The following is a 22,968-nucleotide window of genomic DNA, read 5'->3' on the forward strand; positions in this document are numbered from 1 at the left end:
AGAGGTTTTCCAAGACTGTTCACTTCCGCATGTGTCCCCTGGGCACCTGCTACGTGTTGACTCTTCTAGCTGCTTAGGCAGATGGCCACCAGAGGCCATGGAGCAGACAGGGTGGGGAGGAAGGCGTGGGGATTGTTGGGGTTGCAGCTGGGGGAAGGATTCCTATTTATTTGTTTATTATTTTTATTGCAAAATCAGATATACAGAGAGGAGGAGAGACAGATCTTCTGTCCAATGATTTACTCCCCTGTGCCTGTCCAAAGCCAGGAGTCAGGAACTTCTTCCAGGTCTCCCACACGGGTGCAGGGTCTCAAGGCTTTGGGCCATTCTTGACCACTTTCCCAGGCCGCAAGCAGGGAGCTGGATGGGAAGAGGGACTGCTGGTATTAGAACCGGTCGGTGTCCATATGGGATACCCGGCGCATTCAAGGCGAGGACTTTAGCTGCTAGGCTTCTGCACTGGGCCCATGTCTCCACCTCTTAAATAAAGAAAGTCAATCAATCATTTAAAAAGAAGAACTAGGAGCGGAGAGTGGGAGATGAGCGTTCTATGTGGAGGGATGGCGTGAGGAAGTCATACGTCCAGCACTGACTGGGATACAGCAGGTGTGTCTCCGAGACAAGAGGACTAGTCAGAAGAGCTGGCTCAGGCACACAGGGCAGTGACCATGACCCACAGCAGCACTGAGCAGGCTGAAGGCCCTGGGTGCCTGTCACAGGATTTATTATTTTAAAGGTGGAGTGGCAGAGAGAAAGATGGGCAGGGAAAGGGAGACATTTTCTTATTTGCTACTTCTTGCCCCAGATGGCCATATCAGCCAGGACTGGGCCATGCCGAAGCCAGGCACTCTATCTGGCTCTCACGTGTGCCTGCAGGAACCCAAGTGCTTGGGCCCCAGTTTCTCAAGTACTTTAGCAGGGAGCTGGATCAGAAGTGGAGTAGCTGGGACTCAAACTGGTGGTACTCAATATGTGATGTCAGCATCCCAAGCAGTGGCTTAATATCTGCTGCTTCACAATGCCACTGATTCTGAATGCATTTTCTGTTCCATTTAAAACTATTTTGGGCCCGGCATGGTGGCCTAGTGGCTGAAGTCCTTGCCTTCAACATACCAGGATCCCATATGTGCGCCGGTTCTAATCCTGGAGGCCTCTCTTCCCATCCAGCTCCCTGCTTGTGGCCTGGGAAAGCAGTTGAGAACGGCCCAAAGCCTTAGGACCCTGCACCCATGTGGGAGACCTGGAAGAGGATCCGGACTCCTGGCTTTGGATCAGCTCAGCACCGGCCATTGTGGTCACTTGGGGAGTGAATCATTGGACAGAAGATCTTCCTCTTTGTCTCTCCTCCTCTCTCTATATATCTGACTTTGCAATAAATAGTTCTTAAAAAAAACAACCTTTTCATTGTATTTATTTTTCGTTGAAAGAGATAAACAGAGATATCCTTGTGCTGGTTCACATCCCAAATGTCCACAGACAGCAAGAGCTAAGCCAGGCCAAAGCCAGCCACAAGCCTGGACCTGAATCCAGCTGTTTGCAAAGATGGGGGAGGAGGCTACAGGAGGGGCAGCCAGCCAGGATCTGGGGGTCTGGCAAGTTCATTTCGAGTGCCTGTTAGACAGCCCAGTGGCCAGAGCTAGAAGTTGGCCAGTGGCCTGTGTTGTTAGGACTTAGGGTCTAGACAGGTGGCTTTCCAAGCAAGGAAAAGGATGCCCTCTTGTGGCGACATGGAGCATTGCTGGAAGGCTGTGTCCATGGGAGCAAGACCAGGTGGGATTTCCCCCACCCAGTGAGTGAACTCACTCCCTGGGATGTCCACAACCCATATCCCAGCATCTAGGACCAAGTCCTGCCTCTGGTTCCGGTTGAGCTCCCTGCTAAGGCACCTGACACCCCGAGGGCCCAGGTAGATATTCCTGGGGTTCTGGGAGTCAGGGAGGAAATTTGGCTAGGGAGGAAAGTTGCAAGTCCATATTCTAGGACTTGGGATCAGGAGCCTGGGAGGTGACCAAGGCCTGACGGTGCTCCTGCAATGCTCCCTGACAAGTGCAGGATGCACGGAAACATGAAATGGGAAGCATGGCAGGGGTCGCAGCACTGAACATGGCTACACTAGAGCTCTGGCCTCTCTGACTCCTGTGGAAGAGTCCTGGAGGGGAAGCCAGGCACTGGGGAAGGGGCTGGCCATTGCTTGGAAGCCTGGGGGTTGAGCCCAGGGCCCAGGAGCCCTGCTGCTGCTAGCTGCTGCCACCTGCTGGGCCAGAGAGAGACACTGCCCAGGGACAGGAGTGGGGGAGGAAGGGGCTGTCCGAATCTGAGCTGGTCCTGGGTGGGTTGGGGAGCAGTGGTAGCAGGTGTGTGTGAGTGTGTGGGGCGGGAGCAGCCAGTGTTGAGGGCTGAGTTGAAGCACTCAGCCCACTAGATACAATCTTGTTTCTTAGCCTCTTGGAGGACACAATTTCCCTTTGCGTGGGTTCTGTCGCCAGGGTACTTGGGGGAGGCAGGGAGGAGACATTGAGCACATCTTGGGAATATTAAGATCAGGAGTACACGTGCAGTGGGGCTGGAGATTTGAGATGTTGGGAGGAACATGCCAGGAACAAACTTTTCCTTCTGATTTTAGCTGGTGTGAGAGGATGATGCTACGTGCGGAGGTCCCCACCAAGACAGCTTCTGGCTAGGGGTGGGGGACCGACCCCTGCTCATTCCCTCCTGTGCTGCATGGGCAGAGTGCCCCTGGGAGTGGAGCAAGGCGTGCGTGTGTGTGTGTGTGTGTGTGTGTGTCCCCACACCTATAGGGAGCAGCTGAGGGCTCCCAGGTGGCAGGAGGCGGGCAGAGGCACCTGCTTCCTGCTGGGGGTGGGGCCTTCCAGGGAAGGCCTCACCCTGAAGGGAGGGCAAAGGGCCCTGTCCTCTGCCTGCCCCACCCCACTGTCAAGAGTCCCAGGCACCAGGCCTATCTCTGTCCCTGGCCCTTCGTGGGTGGTAAGTGTCTTTCTAAAGCCACCCACTGTGTCACTTCCAGGGGGGAGACTGGCTGAAGGCCCTCTTCTGTATTTGGGGGTTCTTACTGCCTGTTTTCAGACAAGGTACTGGCCACGTGGGCCACCTCCACAGCTGGACCCACGTCCCCCTGTTCTGAGCTGGCTGCTTAAGGAACAAGTGCGAGGTGGGGAGGGGGACTTAGCCCCTTCCCTCCTGACATCAGCATCGAGGCCAAGGTCAAAGGGCGAGTGGACACTTCACTCCAGCAAGCCCCAGCCTCCTCACCTGACACCCTGCAACAGAGACCGGAACCCCAAGCGGCTAGAGCACTGGGGGAAGCCCAGACTGCGCCTTCCCTGGACCAAGTCCTCCAGGAGCGGGATGAAGCCATTGCCAAGTAAGGGGACTGCCGGTGGGAGGCAAGAGGGTGGCAAAGGGCCTGGGTGGTGGGAGAAGTGGGGGGACAGAGCCCAGTCCTGCCAGAGGAGGGGAGGGAGGGGGTGGCCAGGCTTTTGGGAAGACAGAGTTGTCTCAGAGGCAGCAGCTGTATGCTGCCACACCTGCCCAGCCCCAGGGCCGGGAGCCTCAGGACATTGTCCCTGCCACCTGACATTTGCAGGAAGCAGGCCCTGCAGGTTGAGCTGGACTTGTGCAAGGCCAGGCTACGTGCAGTGGAGGCCCAGCTGCTGGAGGTTCTGGAGGACAAACTGAGGCTTAAACAGGAAGTGGAGGCCTGGGAGGTAGGAGGACTGCCCGTGGGTCCCGGGGGGAGAGATGGGGACACAGGCAGGGGGTCGGCCTTGAACCTTCTCTCCTGCCCTCCAGGATGACATGCAGCAGCTGGTGAGGCAGCAGGTCCAGAGGCAGCTACAGTGCGAGTCCAGGAGCGTCCATGGGGACCCCAAAACGGCCAGGAAGCCTTGGACTGGCCTCTCCCTGGGTCAGTGGGGGCCCTGGCGGTGACAGAGCTGGGCAGGAAACCCCCGGGAGCTCGGTCTTTATTCATTAAAACTGTAATCAACTCCATGTCCTTGTATCCTCTCACTGCCTGCCTTGTCTGCCCGCCAACCCGAGTCTTTCCATGCCAGGTCAGGGAGCAGCAGGCTGTGGCCCCTGAGGGGTAAGGCAAGGAGGCTCCATCAGGCCAGGAATCCCCTCATGGCGGCCAGGAAGTCCTGTGGGCGGTCGGCGTGTACCCAGTGTCCGGCGTGAGGGACAGTCTGTAGCTGGGCCCGAGGGAACAGACGCCGGATTTCGGCGTGGTGATTGGGGCTGTCCAGGGCAGAGACGGGGCCACCGTGACGATGAGCAGGTGGAGGGAAACACAGGGAGGCAGAGTGGGAACAAATGAATGACAGGTGAGGTCACAGGTTCCCAAACCCTGTTCCCCCAACCCCCTTCCCAGTCCCAGGCAGGCGAGTCCCTTCCATCCCCCACCTCACCCCATCACCACACAGGCTGGCTTACAGTACAAACTGGGAGTTTCCGCCAATCAGGAAGAGGGTCTGTCCAGGGTAGGGGTCCTGCTGGGATGGGAAGGCCATGATCTTGTCCAGGTGCTGATCCAGTGCATCCAAGTTCACCCTCCACACGGAGCGTCCATCCGCCTCCACCAGGTTGGTGAGCAGGAACTTGCGCACAGCCACATCCTGTCCGGGATCCAGGGGTGGCGTGAGGCCCAGACTCTTGCCAATACCCCACCCCCCGACAGATGCCTGGTCTCCTGGGGTGGGGGACATCACCTGGACAGTGGAGCTGAGCTGCTCGTCAGCCAGCTTGCGGGCATGGGAGTGTGGCACCTGGCCTGGGAGGTCCACGGCCCTCATGGCTGCAAAGTAGGCTCTGAAATCCCAGACAGACGTGGTTTCCACTGGGCTGATGTCCACGGCCACCAGACGGTCCACGAGCTCCGGCTGCAGAAGAGACTGGGATTAGGGACAGGTTTTGGGGTGGGGGTAGGGGTGGGAGTGGGGGGCCCTCGAGGTGTCAGGTACGGCTTTGGAGCCTGAACTTGGCTGGCCATCTGGCTAGCTTCAGGAGCTCACACCGGCCTGGAGGTGGCTCACCTTCTGTAGGGCCAGTAGCATGGCTGTCTTGCCTCCCATGCTGTGGCCAACCAGGACACAGGGTGCCAAGCCCAGCTGGGGCAGCAGGCCTTGCAGGTCCTGGCTCATGGCCTCATAGCTCATGTCTGGGCTGTGGGGGCTGTTGCCATGGTTCCGTGCATCCACTGTCAGCACCTGTGGATGACGGTAGGGTGTGTTGGGAGGGTTGAGCAGGTCCTGGTTGGCATTCACCTGCTGAGGGTGGCCACTCATGACCTGACAACGGAACTGCAAGTTGAGACGGACAGTTCCTGGGGAGGGGACGGACAAGAGGCAGCTATGGGAGGCCCAGGTGAAAAGCTGGGACACTGGATTCAAGAAGGCCCAGGAGCTCATGGCTCACAGCAGGGCTGGCTTGAGGGCTACAACATCTCCTAAGGATAACCAGGGAGGAGTCCCGGTAGAATTTCCAGCAGCATGAGCCACTCTGAGAGTTGGGGGACTCCCTGTCAGCCCTGGTGAAGAGAAAGGGGTTGCCCCACCACCCCTGCCTTGCTAGGCCACCCAGTTCTGCCCTGGGAGAGGACTAGGCGGCTGGCAGCATGAGGGGCTTGGGTCCCTGGATCTGGCCCTCTAGTTCCGTCCCTGTTGGCCTCGGGGGGCGGTCTCCACACCAGAAACTGGCCATTGCTCAGCCCAGCCTAGGGATGAAGGGGACCTCACCTGCCCCTTTCCCATCCGAGGCTCACCCTTCGGCCCGTCTGCTGGGCCAAGGCCTTGGCGACGGAGTTGAAGTTGGTTTTGCTGCCCAAGAGCCCATGCAGCATGACGATGGCCGGCCTCCCCGCATCCCCGTCCAGTAGGTTGTAGGACAGCGGCAGCGGCCTTCAGCGGGAGGATGGGGAGAGGGTCAGAGCTCAGGGAGGGGACATGGGGAGGAGGGGGCATGCAGCGGAGGGGTGGGTCTCAGGGAAGGGGAGGAGACGGTCACCCACGTGGCGCCCTTGACTGACCTCGGCTGGGCGCCGCTGCCGCTGAGGGATGCCACAGGCCACCTCGAGAGGACATGTCTGCAGGGCTTGAGCGCCCCACGCGGGAGCGTCCACGCTCGGGCCGCGCAGAGCATGTCCGCAACCGCTCCCTGCCCGGGCGTGCACCTTACAAAGCAGCACATCCGTTCCATCGGCGGCCTCCGCGCGACCCCGCCCACCTTCCTCTGGAGCTCCGCCCCCCGTCGCCGAGTCCCCGCCCCGGCCGCACGTCGTCTACGTCATCCCATCCCGATCCCCGCCCCGCTTCGTGCGCCATACGTAATCCCCTGCTACGCCTGCCACGCCCTGGGCGGAGCCAACCGGGACTCTGGGTCCTCCTCGAGACCCTGGCTCCGCCCTGAGACTCTGCTTCCGCCCCGACTCTGGCTCCGCCCCTTCCGCCTCTCCAAGCCGCGCGTCACCCCGCCCCTTCCGCCGTCAACACTGAGCTCAGACTCTCGGTTGAGGCTTGGCAGGGTTCCCCGGCTGCGGCGCTGCAGGCTCTGCGGTGGCTCCTTGTCTGTCCTCTCGCACGGCGCTTCTTGGGTGCCGGGCGCCAGGAGCGGCCCTTGTCCAGCCTGGTGGTGCCAAGCTCGGCGGCTGGGAGGCCCAGGCAGGCCGGCTGGAGCTCGGGCACCCCCATGTATATCCTCACCCTAAAGGCCGCGGCCGGATCAGCTTCTCCGTTTTTCGGAGCTCAGCACACACCCCGCAGGCAGTTTGCTGCTTTTGGCAGTTGCCTCCGTGGCGGCAGCGAGCACTGCAGTCCGTGGTGTTTGTACCCCACCCGGACGCTGAGCCACCTGCAGCCCACAACACGTAGACTGGGCAGGTCGGCCTCTGGCAGGTTGGGCTTCTTCCACGTCTCCCATGTGGGTCCCATGCAGGGTCCCAAGGCGCTGGGCCATCCTCGACTGCTTTCCCAGGCCACAAGCAGGGAGCTGGATGGGAAGTGGGGCTGCCGGGACTAGAACCAGTGCCTGTACAGGGTGCCAGTGCTTGCAAGGTGAGGATTTACCCATTGAGCCATTGTGCTAGGCCCAAGGTGACCAAGTTTAACGAAAAGAACACACCTGGCCCGGCCAGGAGGGCATCCCAGCAGGGAGGGCTGAGCACTGCACCCCGGAAATGCCAGGCGATGTCTCAGGAGAGAATTGTGAGCATGGTCTGCATTCAGATAGAGGCTCCTCAGGGCATGGGGTCTAGCTTGTCCCTCCTCTGGTTGGAGGCTTTCCGGGGTGTGGAATAGTCAGACGGAGTACCTTCCAAGGTTTTATTACTCTGTGTTATCAGCTCGGGTAGCCTTCTTGGCGCCTGGCAAAGAAAATTTTCTTGGGGCCCGGCACGTTAGCCTAGCGGCTAAAGTCCTCGCCTTGAAAGCACTCAGATTCCATATGGGTGCCAGTTTGTGTGCTGGAGGCCCCACTTCCCATCTAGCTCCCTGTGCATGTGGCCTGGGAAAGCGTTTGAAGATGGTGCCATGCTTTGGGACCTCACACCCAGGTATGAGACCTGGAAGATGTTCTTGGCTCCTGGCTTCGGATTGGCTCAGCTCCAGCCATTGCAGCCACTTGGAGAGTGAATCAATGAACAGAAGATCTTCCACTGTCTCTTTTTTTCTCTGTATATCTCACTTTCCAATAAAAATGAGATCAATATTTTAAAAAAATTCTCTGCTTTGGGCCCGGCGGCGTGGCCTAGCAGCTAAAGTCCTCACCTTGAATGCACCACAGGGATCCCATATGGGTGCTGATTCTAATCCCGGCAGCCCCGCTTCCCATCCAGCTCCCTGCTTGTGGCCTGGGAAAGCAGTCCAGTTGAGGACAGCCCAAGGCTTTGGGACCCCACCTGTGTGGGATACCCGGAAGAAGTTCCTGGATCCTGGCTTCAATCAGCATAGCATCGGCCGTTGTGCTCACTTGGGGAGTGAATCATCAGACAGAAGATCTTCCTCTCTGCATATCTGACTTTCCAATAAAATAAATAAGCTGCCTAACTGGATGGAAGACTGGGTGGGCCCAGCTGTAGGCGTGGCCAGGACATTGTAAATGTTACATACAGGACATGTATAAGGGCCACTATGGTGGTATTGTAGGCTAATCTGCATCTGGTGCTGGCATCCCATATGGGCACCGGTGCAAGTACCAGCTGCTTAACTTGTGTTTCAGCTCTTTGTTAATGGCCCGGGAAAGCAGCAGAGGGTGGCCCAATAACTTGGGCTCTGTACCTGTATGGGAGACGCGGTGGATGGTCCTTGCTTCTGGCTTCAGATCAGCCCAGCTTTGGCTGTTGCTGCCCGTTTGAGAAGTGAATCAGCCTTTCAAATAAACAAAATACTGCACTGCTTCTGAGGCTGCTAAGTTCCCTTCTGCAGGCCTTTTCCCCACTAGGATCCTGGCTAATTTCTGACTGCAGAGGCAGCTTTAAAAAAAAAAATTATGAACTCCTTTTTCTGGACTCAATCTTTGCAGGTGAGCATAAGAACCATGACAAAATGGTGGTGGTGAGGGGGTGTCTGGTGTGGTGGCTTAGCAGGCAAAGTCCTCGGCTTGAATGTGCTGGGATCCCATATGAGCACTGGGTCCTGGTGGCCCTGCTTCCCATCCAGCTCCCTGCTTGTGACTTGAGAAAGCAGTCAAGGACGGCCCAAAGCCCTGGGACCCTGTACCTGCATGGGAGACCCAGAGGAAGCTCCTGGCTCCTGGCTTCGGATAGACTCATCGCCAGCAGTTGTGGCCATTTGGGGAGTGAATCAGCAGATGAAAGATCTTCCTCTCTGTGTCTCCTCCTCTCCGTATATCTGACGTTCCAATGAAAAAGATAAATAAATCTTTACAAAAAAATTAAGAAGGAAAGAAAATTTTATTATTATTTTTAAAGATTTATTTCTTTTTTATTGGAAGGGCAGATATACAGAGAGGAAGATCTTCCATCAGATGGTTCACTCCCCAAGTGGCTGCAATGGCTGGAGCTAAGCCAATCCGAAGCCAGGAGCCTCTTCCCAGTCTCCCACACAGGTGCATGGTCCCAAGGCTTTGGGCTGTCCTCCACTGCTTTCCCAGGCCGGAAGCAGGGAGCTGGATGGGAAGCGGGCTGCCGGGGTTAGAACCGGCACCCATATGGGATTCTGGCGCATTCAAGGTGAGGACTTTAACCACTACACTATCACGCCGGCCCCCCAAAAGGAAAATTTATTCAACACCTGGGGCTGGAGCAGGGTGCTCACAGTGCCATGACGCCAGTTCTGACAATCTTTCATCTGTCAGTTCACTCCCCAAATATTCACAATAGCCAGGGTTGGATCAAGCCAAAGCCACCAGCCTGGACCTCAGTCCAGGTCTCCCGTGGGGTTGTAGGGACATCTGTTCTTGAGGTGTTCCTGGAAATGGCCCGATCACGGGTTCTTGGGTTTGCATAAGGGAGAATTCAGACAGAAGGCAGCAGCAGGCGAGGTGGTCATGTTTCATGAATATCGCAGTGCGTCTGTTAAGCCAGATGGGCATCTGGAAAAGATGCATAGCCCAGTTTGCACCCAGGCTGGAGTTGCTATGGACACGAGTAGGAGCTCCCCCTGCTGCTTCTTCCCCTCCCCTCTCTTCTGGGAAATGGTGTGTGGGAGGGATTTCTGCATGTGGAGTTCTCAGAAATCCTCCCAGGACCTTAATTGCTCTATGTTATTGGAGTCAAGAGGCACCCCGCCCCCCCCCACTTGGTGCAGGGCAGAGGGACTCTACCTCCCTGCCCCCACTAGCTGCCCCCAGGGAAAGTGCTGGGCCCTATTTAGCAGGGCCAGAGAGTAAGAACAGACTAGCAGCAGAACCTGGACTTGAACCCAAGCCTTGAGAGGCCAAGCAGGTGTCCCCAGGGCCCACCCTCAGAGTTACATTGTAGCAGTTTTACTGACTCATCATCAAGGACTTCCAGGTATTCACAAATGCAGCTCTAACCTGCTAGCTGGGTTGGTGGGCCCCTTCCAGCCTAGAACACCTGTCTCAGCAGTTTACCAGTCCTTAACTCTCCTGCTGTGGGCCCCAGGGAGTGCCCTAATTCCCAGGGGTCATCTCCTTGCCAAAGAGGAAAGACTTGGCTGGTGTCTTGTTTTAATTTGAGGCAGGTCCCTGGCGAGAGCGCACATCAGATGGTGTGCTCCCCTGTAACTCTTGTAATCATCAGAAAGCTAGAAGTACAGCAGGGTTGGGGGGAAGGGAGGAATATGATGTGTGTGTGTGTATAGGGGGGCTGGTGTGAACCCCAGAAGGGGTCAGTCCTCTCTGGAGGCTGTTATTTTAGGGTTGATGGCAGGGAAGTGGAAGGATTTGGAGGCAGATGGGTGCCTCAAAGGGAGGCATTTCAAACGAATCCTCCGACAACCAACAGCCAACAGCCACCCCTCAACCCGCTGCTGTCCTTCTCTCCCAAGCCCTTCATCTGGGTAACCTGAGCCTGGCCCAGGTCCAGAAGCCACAGGATTTGAGGTATTTACGCAGAGCCCCGGGCCCTTGGGGCTGGGCCTAGTAAGCCGAAAAACCAGTTAGCTCGAGGTTTTCCCTAGAACATTCCAGAGAAAGTGGTGGGTGGGGGGTGACGTGTTGGGGAGTGGTCATTTGCCAGCATGTTAGGAAACCCTCAGGTGGCTGTGCTGGTCTGGTGGAGGGTGGGGTGGAGGGTGTCTAGACCAGCCCCGTTCCCCAGGCCCCGAGGTCAAGTTCTCAGCGCCGGGTGGCGTGGGGAGGAGCCATCTTTGTTTTCCTGTAGAGGAAGGCGTGTGTCCACGCAGCCACCTCCAGCGCGGCGCTCTCAGACGTCGTCTCCGCGCCGTCCTCGGGGCTGGAGCCAAAGGGGGAGTGACCTGCGGCGGGCGGCGAACGGGTTAAGGCGGGGAGGCGGCGCGCGGCCCACAGCCGCACCTGGCTCAGTATCGGTCACGTGGCCGGGGTTTCACCTGCCCCGCTGAGCAGGGACAATCGCGCAGCTTGTTTCCGAGGCCGGTCGCCATGGCGACAGGCGTGCGCCTGGGGAGGTCATCGGGGCAAATTCCTGCCAGCCGCCGGGGTGGGGCGGGCAGGGGCTGCGGCCTTGCTGGGGCCTGACGACCCGGGGTGGGCAGTGCAGGCCACACACACGCGCACACACACACGTGCACACGCACACACACACACACACTGGGCAGTGCAGGGCATACACCACACGCACACACTCCTGTCCGGTGGTGGGCAGTGCAGGCCACACACGTTCACACACACACACACACACACACACACACACACACACACGGCAGTGCAGCGCGCGCGCGCACACACACATACACACACCCTCCTGTCCGGTGGTGGGCAGTGCAGGCCACCCCCCCCCCACACACACACACAAACACACCACTCCCCAGGGAGCCCTCCTGTCCGGCTGGTCTCCATCCCGGGTTTTGGATCGGAGTCGACTACCCCGCCAGCCCTACGACGTTTAATCCGCATGGCAAGCATGAATCCCCGAGGCTATGGTACCTGGCCAGCCCGCCCCACAACGACGGGCCTCTCCGGGTTTGGAGAGAACATTCTATTCCTCGGCTTTCAAGTTGGCTCAGCTGACATTTTTGGACCCCCGGTGAACTGCCAGGCTCATTGCCCGCCCTGCCCCTCCCGCTCCCGAGCCCTGAACAAAAGAACAAATTAAGGTAGCACACAATAATGGCTTGTGTGGAGTATTTATTTGCTCCAGGGCAGGTTAGGGAGGCCTCCCTGGTCTCCTCCTCCTCTGGCAGTAGGCAGCAAGCCCAGGCCTGGTGTCAGGAGCATCCCAGGGATCTCCTTGCCACCTCCACACCCTGCTCCTCCATCCCGGGGCTGGGAGAGGAGAGGGGCTCCCCAAGATTCCCCGTTGAGTCCCTTTTGGTTTGGATGGGGTGGGGGTGGAAGGAGGCCTTAGGAAGTACAGGGTAGTGGGCCCACACAGCCTCATCTTACCCTCTCCATCCCCGGCCCCACGGCTTTTAGAGCTTTTGTGCGAAAGTGTATTGTAGGAGGTCAGAGGGAGGAGAGTGTTCCAGCAAGTGGGAGTGTTCTGTGCAAGACACCTCATCTCCCCTCCGTCCACTGGCTTAGTCCCCCAAATGTCCAGAGCAGGAGTCAAGAGACTGGAACTCCATCCAGGGCTCCCATGTAAGAAGCAGGGACCCGAGCATATGAACTGGCACCTTCCCTATGCAGTGTGAGAGAGTAGGTAGTGTCAGGGTACGGATGTGGGACTCTTGAAAGTACTTTAGCTGCTACATCAGGTCCCTGCCCTGCAACTCCCTCCCCTGCTTCCTCCTGTCCACTCTTTTTTTTTTTTTGGTTTTGTTTCGTTTTGCTTTAAATTGGAAAGTTGGAAAGTCAGGTTTCCAGAGAGAAGGAGAGACAAAGAGAAGGATCGTCCATTTGCTGGTTTGCTCCCTGAAAGGCCACAACGGCCATAGCTCAGCTAATCCAAAGCCAGGAGCCAGGAGCTTCTTCTGGGTCTCCCACGTGGGTGCAGGGTCCCAAGGCTTTGGGCCATTATTGACTGCTTTCCCAGGCCACAAGCAGGGAGCTGGATGAGAAGTGGAGCAGCCAGGACAAGAACTGGTGTCCGTATGGAATCCCAGAGCTTGCAAGGTGAGGATTTAGCCACTGAGCCATCGTGCAAGGACCTTGTATGGAACTTCTGAGCTTTCCCACCTACTTCTTTTTCTCTGTGCTCTGGGTCTGGCTCTTCCCCCTGTGGAGCAGAAGTCAGAGTGGAAAAGCAGGTGTCTGCTCTTGTCCCCAAGCCTCAAGGGAAGGAGGGACTGTCCAGTGGAAGAGAATAGGAAGGGCTCTGTCCCATGTGGTTTTGCATAGTGCGCCCAGAAAGGCACGGCATAAGGGGGCTGCTAGACCCAAGGCAGCTGGCATCAGAGTCCCTTGTCCCAAGCATAGCGCCCATGCTAGCAGCAGGAGACAGAGCGATGGGTGCCCCGCCACTGCCATCTGGATGTTGTCCAGTGCTGGACACCTTGGCCTTGGGGATCCCAGCATCAAGGACTGAAGCAAAACTTGTCTCGGGCACCTGGGCTGGCTGTCATGTGAGGGAGAGTGTCTGGATCTGTGGCAGAAGAGTCAGTGAGGTCAATCCTGATTGCCACAAAGCCATGTGTCCACTCCAGTCCCCAACTGATGTTCTCTGTCAGTCAGCAACCCAACCATTCAGAAAGCAAATATTTATTGTGCACCTGCCAAGGTCAAGTGTTAATTTTGGGGGTAGGAATATGGCAGCTTCCTGAATCTGTTCCTTCAGGAACTAAAAGCAAAACAAAACAAAACAAAAAAGGAGCCCAGTGTAGTAACCTAATGGCCAAGGTCCTTGCCTTCCATGCATTGGGAATCCCACACGGTGCTGGTTCACGTCCTGGGTGCCCCATTTCCCTTCCAGCTCCCTGCTTGTGGCCTGAGAAAGACAGCCCAAGGACTTCAGACCTTGCACCTGTGTGAGAGACCTGGAGGAAGCTTCTTCTGGCTCCTGGCTTCGGATCAGCACAGCTCCAGCCACTGCGGCCATTTGGGGAGTGAACCAGCAGATAGAAGATCTTTTTCTCTGTCTCATTCTCTCGGTGAATCTGCCTTTCCAATAAGAAATAAATCTTTAAAAAACAAACCAAAAAACTCTACCAGCCTCTTTCCCACTTCCTAACACCCTCCCCCACCCCAGTTTCTGGCTTTCTACTCTCCAGGGGGAGGAGGAGAAAGGCTACAAGCAGGTATGTGAGTACAAGGTGATATCCATTCGGCCAGCAGGATGCTGTGTGGACAGTAATGAGGCTGGGAGATGATAAGTGGGGCCTCAGGTAAGGGGGAACCTGATTGATAAGAAGGGGAATGCTGGGACCTGGCATGTGGCCTAGTGGCTAAAGTCCTCGCCTTGAACGCACCTGGATCCCATATGGGCTCTGATTCTAATCCCGGCAGCCCCACTTCTCATCCAGCTCGCCTACTTGTGGCTTGGGAAAACAGTTGAGGATGGCCCAAAGCCTTGGAACCCTACATGTGCCTGGGAGACTCAGAGGAGGCTCCTGGCTTCGGATTGTCTCAGTTCTGTCTGTGGCGGCTGCTTGGGGAATAAATCAGTGGATGGAAGATCTCTGACTCTCCTCCTTTCTGTATATATCTGACTTTCAATAAAAATAAGTAAATCTTAAAAAAAAAAAAAAATCTTCCGTCTGCTAATTCCCAAGTGGCCGCAAGAGCCAGAGCTGATCTGATCTGATGTGGCTCCCAAGGCTTAGGGCTGACCTCGAATGCTCTCCCAGGCTGCAAACAGAGAGTTGGATGGGAAGTGGAGCAGCCAGGACATGAATCTGCATCATCTTGGTGCTTGCAAGATGAGGATTAGCCAATTGAACCATTGCGCCAGCCCTCAAATAATTGCTTAAGCCTCATAAACTGCATTTGCGTACCTTGAATCAGAAATCACTGTGATGGCTTCATGTACCATTCCCTTTATGACGTATAGATTCCCCCATTCCCCCTACAGCTTGAATTTTTTCTGGAAAAAGGCAGGTGTTCACTTGATTTCTGTATATCCTGGGTTTTGTTGACTTCCATGCGCACCTTGCAAACTGACATTGGATCTAGCAAATCGATCAAATTCTAGCCAAGTTTTCCTCGCAGGATTATGTGAGCAAATACTGGTGTCTTTTAACAATAGCCACGTTGTATGATTGGCAGGTCTTTAGCTGGAAACCCCAAGTGAGGCTGACTTCAGGGGCGAGGAGTGGGGGCTGGACTCTGCCCTCCCTAGGGGGTCAAAGCTGTATGCCAGGTCCAGGTTCCTCTTGTCCAAACTCCATCCGGGTCTCCCACGTCATTGGCAGGGGTCCCAAAGCACTCCGCTGCCTTCCCAGACGCCTTAGCAGGGAGCTGGGGCGGAAGTGGAGCAGCTGGGACACAGGACCTGTTAGCGGCATCGGCTTAACCTGATGTGGCCTGGGCTTGTTCCTTTGGACCTTCCGGTTATTGAAAGAACGCCAGGTGACACGTGCAGGGGAAGACAAAGGTGATGTGTCTCTCGGAAATGTGAAAGCCCAGTCCCTAGCAGACCGTCCCTGAGGACTCACTCCCAAGGCTGCAAGCAGCCCCGTTGCCTCCTGACAGGATGCATGAGCTGGAAGCTGGGTTAGAAATGGAGCAGTCTGGATTTCATTTGAGTTGCAAGTGTCCCAGGCAGTGGCTCAACCTACTGTGCCACAATACCCAACCCTGGAACTTTTTTTTTTTAAGGTATATTGGGACTGTTATATTGTGCTTCTGCCTGCAGTGGTGGCACCCCATATGAGCCCTGGTTTGTGTCCTGACTGCCCCATCTCTGATCCAGCTTCCTGCCTGTGGCCTGGGAAAGCAGCAGAGGATGGCCAAGGCCTTGGGACCCTGCATCCACGTGGGAGACCCAGAAGAAGCTCCCGTTCCTGGTTTAGTATAGACCCAAATCTATCCTTTGCAGCCACTTGGGGAGTGAACCAGTGATGGAAGACACCCCTCCTTCTGTTTCTATAACTCTGCCTTTCCAATAAAAATGAGTCAATCTTGAATCATTATGCTGGCCCAAGTTTCATGTAATTTTTTATTTTATTTATTTTTTTAAAGATTTATTTATTTTTATCATAAAGTCAGATGTACAGAGAGGAGAGACAGAGAGGAAGCTCTTCTGTCCAGTGATTCACTCCCCAAGTGGCTGCAACGGCCGGTGCTGCACCCATCCGAAGCCAGGAGCCGGGAACTTCCTCCAGGTCTCCCACACTGGTACAGGGTTCCTAGGCTTTGAGCCGTCCTCGATTGCTTTCCCAGGCCACAAGCAGGGAGCTGGATGGACTAGAACCGGTGCCCATGTGGGATCCTGGTGCGTTCAAGGTGAGGACTTTAGCAGTTAGGCCAGCGCCGGGCCCCATGTTATTTTTAAACTCTGGGTTTTTTTTTTTGTTGTTGTTGTTGTTTTTATCCCTTTGTGAATATGTGTGTAGCTATGGTTTGACAGGCAAAGAGAGCTATATATAATGAGCCCCCATACATTGGGTCACTTCCTGAATGTCCATGGTTAGGGCTGGCTTGGGCCAAAACCAGGAGCAGGGAATGCCCTCCAGGTAACCCACTGGCATAACAAGGACCCAATCACCAGGGCCACGCCCGCTGCCTCCCAGGCTCCTCATGGGCAGGGAGCTGGCCCCGGGCACAGGAGCCAGCAGTTGAGTTCATCTGTTCCAACGTGGGATGCCATGTCTTCCTAGTTAGGCTAAGCCCCAACCCCATCTGAATTGGCTTACTGGGGATAACTGTCTCTTTCACACACACACACACACACACACACACACACACACACACACACACACACACACACACGACTGTTCTAATCATCTTTTGATGCTAGCTGAGCGTGTCCCCGCGCCTGCCGACCGTCATCATCAGGTCCTCCTGCTGCACGTGTGTGATTCCACGCTGACTCAGATGCGGTTCCCCAGCCGGGCCCTCCCGGTCCCATCCTACTTTCGGTTTCTCGGACTCTGACGCCTGGAGCGGCCACACCCAGGCGTGACCAGTGTTTTTGTTTTGCTCCGTTTCACTTGGCATGAACTCCTCGGGTCCGCCTGTGTTGGAGCAGCCGACAGGATTGCCTTCCATCCACAGAGCACGCTGTTGCCCACCCGGTCGCTGGCATCGTCCTTAATCCCTCCAGAGGAACACGCTGTGCAAACATCTGCCTTTGACTCTCACTGTCTGCTGAAAGTAGGACTGTTGTCACTGCTAGTTCCGTTCAATTAAAAAACAAAACAAAACAAAACAAAGAGCCCATAAACTTTAAAAAAAATATATAGATTTGAGAAGCAGTAAGACACACACACACATACACAGAGAAACATCTGTCAGGCCCCAGCGCCGTGGCCTAGTGGCTAAGCAGTTGAGGGTAGCCCACAGCCTTGGACCGCTGCACCTGTGTGTGGGAGACCTGGAGGAAGTTCCTGCTCCTGGCTTCGGATGGGTGCAGCACCAGTCGTTGCGGTCACTTGGGGAGAGAATCACTGGACAGAAAATCTTCCTCTCTGTATATCTGACTTTGCAATAAAATTTTTGAAAAAACGTTAAAAAAAAAAAGGAAGAAAAGAAATCGATCTCTCACCCATTGATTAGCATTGATTAGTTAGAGAGAGAGAGAGAGATCTTTCATCTGCTGGTTCACTCCCTAACTGGCTGCAACAGTTGGAGATGAGCCAATTTGAAGCCAGGAGCCAGGGGCTTCCTCCGGGTCTCCTATGCAGGTGCTGGGTCTCAAGGCTTTGGGCCCATCCTCTGCTGCTTTTCCAGGCTACAAGCAGGGAGCTGGATGGGAAGTGGAGCAGCTGGGACACAACTAGCACCCATATAGGATGCCAGCGCTTGAAGGTGGAGGGTTAGCCAATTGGGCACATTATACTGGCTCATTGATTCATGCAGATATTGCTGCTTAGGCCATGTCCAGAACTGAGCTCATCTTAAAGCTAGGAGCCCTCCGGGTCTCCCACATGGGTGCAGGGTCCCAAGGCTTTGGGCCATTCTCAGCTGCTTTCCCAGGCCACGAACAGGGAGCTGGAAGGGAAGTGGAGCATCTGGCATTAGAACCAGTGCCCATATGGGATTCTGGCATGTGCAAGGAGAGGACTTTAGGCACTAGGCTATCAAGCTTGGCTCTGATCCATGTTTTTTTAAAAATCTTTTTTCTTATTGAAGACATTCTTTCACTCCTCTGTATTTTCTCCCAATCTCTGTGTGTGCGTGTGTGTTTTAAGAACTTTCATTTAAGGAATAGTATATATATAATATTATATTATATATAAAATATATATATTTTTTGCTAATGCAGGAGTGTCTGGAAGACCGGTGTGGCCTCCCTCATCTCTGGGCTTTATTTATTTATTTATTGCAAAGTCAGATATACAGAGAGGAGGAGAGACGGAGAGAAATATCTTCCGTCTGATGATTCACTCCCCAAGTGAGTACAACAGCCAGTGCTGCATCGATCCGAAGACAGGAGCCAGGAGCTCTCCCACATGGATGTAGGTTCCCAAGGCTTTGGGCTGTCCTCAACTGCTTTCCCAGGCCATAAGCAGGGAGCCACAAGTAGGATGGGAAGCGGGGCTGCCAGGATTAGAACCAGCTCCCATATGGCGCATTCAAGGCGAGGTCTTTAGCCTCTAGGCCATGGCTCTGAATCTAAGGAGTAATGTTTTAAAAACAATTTTATTTGTTTACTGAGTTATGTATATACAGAGACACATACAGAGAGAGACAGAGAGAGCTCTTGCAGTAATTGGTTCACCTTCCCAAATGGTGTCATGAAGCCAAGAGCCTGGGACTCTGCGCTTTCTCAGGTGCATTAGCAGGGAGTTGGATCAGAAGTGGAGCAGCCGGGACTTGAATTGGTACTTGGATGTGGGATGCCGGCAACTCAGGTGGTGGCTTAAGGTGCTGTGTCACAACGCTGCCCGTGCCCCGCACCCTAGGGCTCTGACTTTTAGCAGGTCTCGACGTGGAAACTGCTTCCCTACCTTACGAAACACCCCACTGCGTCTGCCATCTGTTTTCAGTTAGCTTTGGTGCCCGCTGTACCTTACCATGCCACCTTTGTTTTCTCGTAGGTGGATAACAGTGGCTTAGCAGTGTGTGTTGAAAGCCTGTCCTCCCGGCATGTGGAGACTTGGTGTGCTTTTTGCAAGTCGTTGGAGCACATCGGGGAACACGGACTCTCTGTTCTATGACATTGATCTTTAGCACCACGCTGCTGTGATCACTACTGCTTTGTAGTAAGCTTCACAATAAGAAAGTGGAAGGATTGGTTCCGTGGCTCAACAGGTTAGTCCTCCACTTATAAGCACCGGGATTCCATACTGAGGCTGGTTTGTATCCTGGCTGCTCCATTTTTCAGCTGCCTGCTAATGGCCTAAGAAAGCAGCAGAGGATAGCTCAACCCTGGACCCTGTGCCCATGTGGGAGACCCAGAAGAAGCTCCTGGCTTCAGGGTTCAGATCAGCTCTGGTTTTTGCGGTTATTTGAGGAATGAACCAATGGATGGGAGACTGTTCCATCTCTGTCTCTCCTTCTCTCTGTAAATCTGCCTTTGCACTTAAAATTTTAAATTTTAAAGATTTATTTATTTTTATCGATAGATATACAGTGTGGAGGAGAGACAGAGAGGAAGATCTTCCATCCGTTGAGTCACTCTCCAAGCAGCTGCAATAGATAGAGCTGAGCCAATCCGAAGCCAGGAACCAGGAGCCTCCTCTGGGTCCCAAGGTTTTGGGCCGTCCTTGACTGCTTTCCCAAGCCTCAAGCAGGGAGCTGGATGGGAAGCGGGGCTGCCGGGATTAGCACCGGCGTCCATATGGGATGCCAGTGCTTTCAATGCAAGGACTTTAGCCACTAGGCTACTGTGCTGGGGCCCCTTTTCAGTCTTCTAAAAGCCACTCTCGTGTTTTACCTTGACTTCCACATTTTTTTATTTTTAAAAAGATTTATTTATTTTTATTGGGAAGGAAGATCAGATTCTCAGAAAGGAGAGATAGAAAGAGCTTCCAACTGCTGGTTCACTGCCTAAGTGGCTGCAACTGCTGGAGCTGAGCTGATTTAAAGCCAGGAATTTCTTCCGGGTCTCCCATGCGGGTACAGGGTCCCAAGGCTTTGGGCCGTCCTCAACTGCTTTCCCAGGCCACAAGCAGGGAGCTGGTTGGGAAGTGGGGTAGTTGGGACATGAGCCAGTGCCCATATGGGGTCCCATTGCTTGCAAAGTGAGTATTTAGCCATTGAGCCATTGTGCAGGGCCCAACACACTTTTTTTTTTAAGTTTACTTGTGTGTTTATTTGAAAGACAGATGTACAGAGAGAAAGCGAAACAGAGAAGGATCTTACATCTATTGGTTGACTCCACAGTGGCCAAAGCTGAGCCAATCTGAAGCTGGGAGCTAGTTTTTCTGGGTCTCACACATAGGTGCAGGGGCCCCCGATCTCTTGGGTCACCCTCCACTGCTCCGAGATCATAAGCAGTAAGCTGGGTCAGACGGTGAGGAGCGAGTGGGACAGTCGGAGCAATAGGCTGTGCTTCAGGCGGGGGAGAAGCTGGAGTCCCTGGCCAACTTCCCCACTGGCTGCTCTCACTGCTGTCTTCCTGGTTCTGGGTGTGAATTCCCCATGGCCGCCACACCCTGCATAGCACCCTGTGCTCACCTGCCACTGCTTGCCCATCCGGTGGTCCCCTCTTCCTCTGCTGACCCAAACCTACTTGTCCCAGGTTCTCCCTTCCCAATTATTCCTTACTGTCCTTTGAACTTTTCTGGAATCTATTTAGATTTACTTGATTGTAAGATACAAACAGTTGCTCCTCCGAACTGGGCCTGGGACCTATGATCCGTGTCTTGCCTCGGATGCACCCCCTCCCTGGGGGCCGGGGTTTGGGGAGCCTGTAAAGGAGCGACAGGATCAGGTTCAAGATTGTTCTAGGGTGAATGAAAAGTGGGGGTCCAGCAGGCTTTGGGGAGGGACCTGGCTGCTGAGGCAGAGATGGCAAGATGGCCGCCATCTGGTGGTTCTCTGGGCTGGGGCTGTGTGGGTAGAGGAGAGAGTGAAGGAATGGGAAGGGGGACAGGTGAGGGGCTGGCATTGACAGGAGGCAGCAGGGCTAGGCACGGGGTTTCATCACGTCCTCAGCTTTGGTGATGTCCCGGTACCACCTACCCCAGGGAGCTGCAGCACTGGAGAACTGAAGGCATGACACACCTGCTTTGCTGCCTTTAGTGGAACCTTGGCAAGGGAGGAAGAGGCAGTACCATCCGGAACCACAATAAATACTGTGTTTGTTTGCTAAAGCCCTTGGCTCTTGGTCTGCCAGGAGGAAGAGAGCAAGAGAACAGGTGTGGCAAGACCAGGATGCCACAGTGGGAGATGGAACCCCAGGGCATAGCAGGGAAATGGGGTGGGGTGGGGTGGGGGGCTCCAAATATTTTTTGTTTGTTTGTTTTGAAGAAACTCAGAGAATGTTTCTCAAGAGCCCAACGTTTCCCCCAGTTCCCAGGTGAATCCGTAACAACAGGGGTGCTGAGCGCCTCCCTTGGGCTCAGCCCTGTGCCAGGGGCCTGACAGGCAGGCAGGCAGGCAGGCAGGCAGGCAGGCCGGCCAGCCTTCATTCCACAGCCTTCCCTGTGTGCGCACCAGCCTGGGTGCTGCAAACGGGAGAGCTGGGACATTGTTCGTTCTTGACCTTGGGAGATGAACAAGGGAAATCAACAGGAGGAGGGCGCCTTCCACATGTTGATGGTTGAACGAGGAGAACTTTTGTCTTTCAACTTCCTACCCTTTTTAAAAAAGATTTATTTTTATTGGAAAGGCAGATTTTCAGAGAGAGAGGGATAGACAGAAAGATCTTCTATTTGCTGGTTCACTCCTCAAGTGGCCACAACAGCTGCAGCTGAGCTGATCCGAAGCCAGGAGCCAGGAGCTTCTTCCGGTCTCCCACAAGGGTGCAGGGTCTCAAGCCCTTGGGCCATCCTCTACTGCCTTCCCAGGCCACAAGCAGGGAGCTGGATGGGGAGTGGAAAAGCCAGGGCACGAACTGGTACCCGTACGGGATCCAGGTGCGTTCAAGGCGAGGACTGTAGCCGCTGTGCTACTGTGCTGGGCCACCTTCCTCTTTCTCCCTGCATTTTTTAAAAATAAACTCAAGGCTTAATTTACTGTGCTACCACACCTGCCACAATAAACTCATATCATGAAAGAAGTATGTGTTTACTTTCATTTTATTTGAAAGGGAGGAAGAAAGCCTAAGAGAGAGAATCTTTCAACCACTGGTTCACTCCCCAATGTCTAAAGCAGGCAGGGCTGGACCAGGCTGAAGCTGACAGCTAGAACTCACTCCCAGTATCCCCAGTCGGGGGTGACTGGGACCCAAGTACTTGAGCAACTACCTGCTTGCCTCCCAGGGTTCTGCACCAACAGCACGACTTTCAATTATTGGAAGCTGAGTCTCAGGACCCACTGGTTCCTCGATGCAGACCTCCCTGGCTGTGTCCTAACCGCTGTGCCAGACACCTGCCTCCCCCACCCCATCACAACCCACCCTGGAACTTGCTAATGTTGCTTTCAGCCTGTGGCCCTGGGGTCTCAACTTGTGCTACTTGCACCTGACTCCAGTCAGGAGCCATAGGAAGCTAAGTCAGGACAAGTTTAAAGCCAGGCCCTGGCTGGAGGGTGTAGGGTACAGGCCATAGCTTCATATCCTGTGTCCCCCTGGGGCACACATCCATGTTTGGGGGACAGATGGGGCTGGCTTGCCCACTCTCCCCCAGGGTTGGATTTGTCGCCCTTTTCTGCCACAGCCCTCTGATTTGAGGGTGCTGGTGTGACTGGGTCAGGGGTTCAGTGTGGCTAGCAGCAGGCTCTTGGCCAAGCCAGTCCTCCGGAAGCTGGTGATCACCAAGGAATTTTATACCTGCCACAAAATGCCCTCTGCCATGGCTGAGTTGCAGCCAGGGTTTAAAATATATATATATCTGAGATACAATCACTTCCAGGTTTTTCTAACCCCCAAGCCCTGGTTTGATCCTGGTTGGCTGCACCTCAAGTGTCTGGCTTTGCCACGGAGTCCTTTGGGGTTACGTGGTCCACAGGCTCTACTTTCGTGTTATCACCTTATGCCCATTGTTCCCCCACCATGGTTTTCCATCCCCAGGTCTTAGCCAAGGCCACCAGTGGCCCCTTCTGTTGCAGCTACCCCTGTGGTCATTTCTGTGGTCTCCTTCCCGCTCTCTTTCCCTTTTGGTTTCGATGTTGACCTCACCCCATCCCCTGGTTTCACTTGCCATGTGTACGTTTAACGACTCCCCGCCATTCTGTAGGTACAGCCTCCGA

The 22,968-nt window shown here is 54.9% G+C and overlaps 1 protein-coding gene across 1 annotated transcript; it reads right to left on the minus strand.

Moving 5' to 3' along the window:
- Window positions 1-4,049: 4,049 nt before the first annotated feature.
- On the minus strand, window positions 4,050-6,173 carry LOC121167995 (protein ABHD11-like). Its single transcript, XM_040997742.1, has 6 exons — window positions 6,044-6,173; window positions 5,780-5,915; window positions 5,052-5,225; window positions 4,728-4,898; window positions 4,453-4,634; window positions 4,050-4,257 (listed from the first exon to the last, which is right to left on the minus strand). The coding sequence occupies exons 1-6, from the start codon at window positions 6,154-6,156 to the stop codon at window positions 4,125-4,127; spliced, it is 909 nt and encodes a 302-aa protein (XP_040853676.1). The 5' UTR covers window positions 6,157-6,173; the 3' UTR covers window positions 4,050-4,124.
- Between the last annotated feature and the right edge of the window lie 16,795 nt (window positions 6,174-22,968).

Source organism: Ochotona curzoniae, unplaced genomic scaffold (genome assembly GCF_017591425.1).
Source record: "Ochotona curzoniae isolate NIBS_2020 unplaced genomic scaffold, NIBS_Ocur_1.0 patch437, whole genome shotgun sequence".
Taxonomy (NCBI): Eukaryota; Metazoa; Chordata; class Mammalia; order Lagomorpha; family Ochotonidae; genus Ochotona; species Ochotona curzoniae.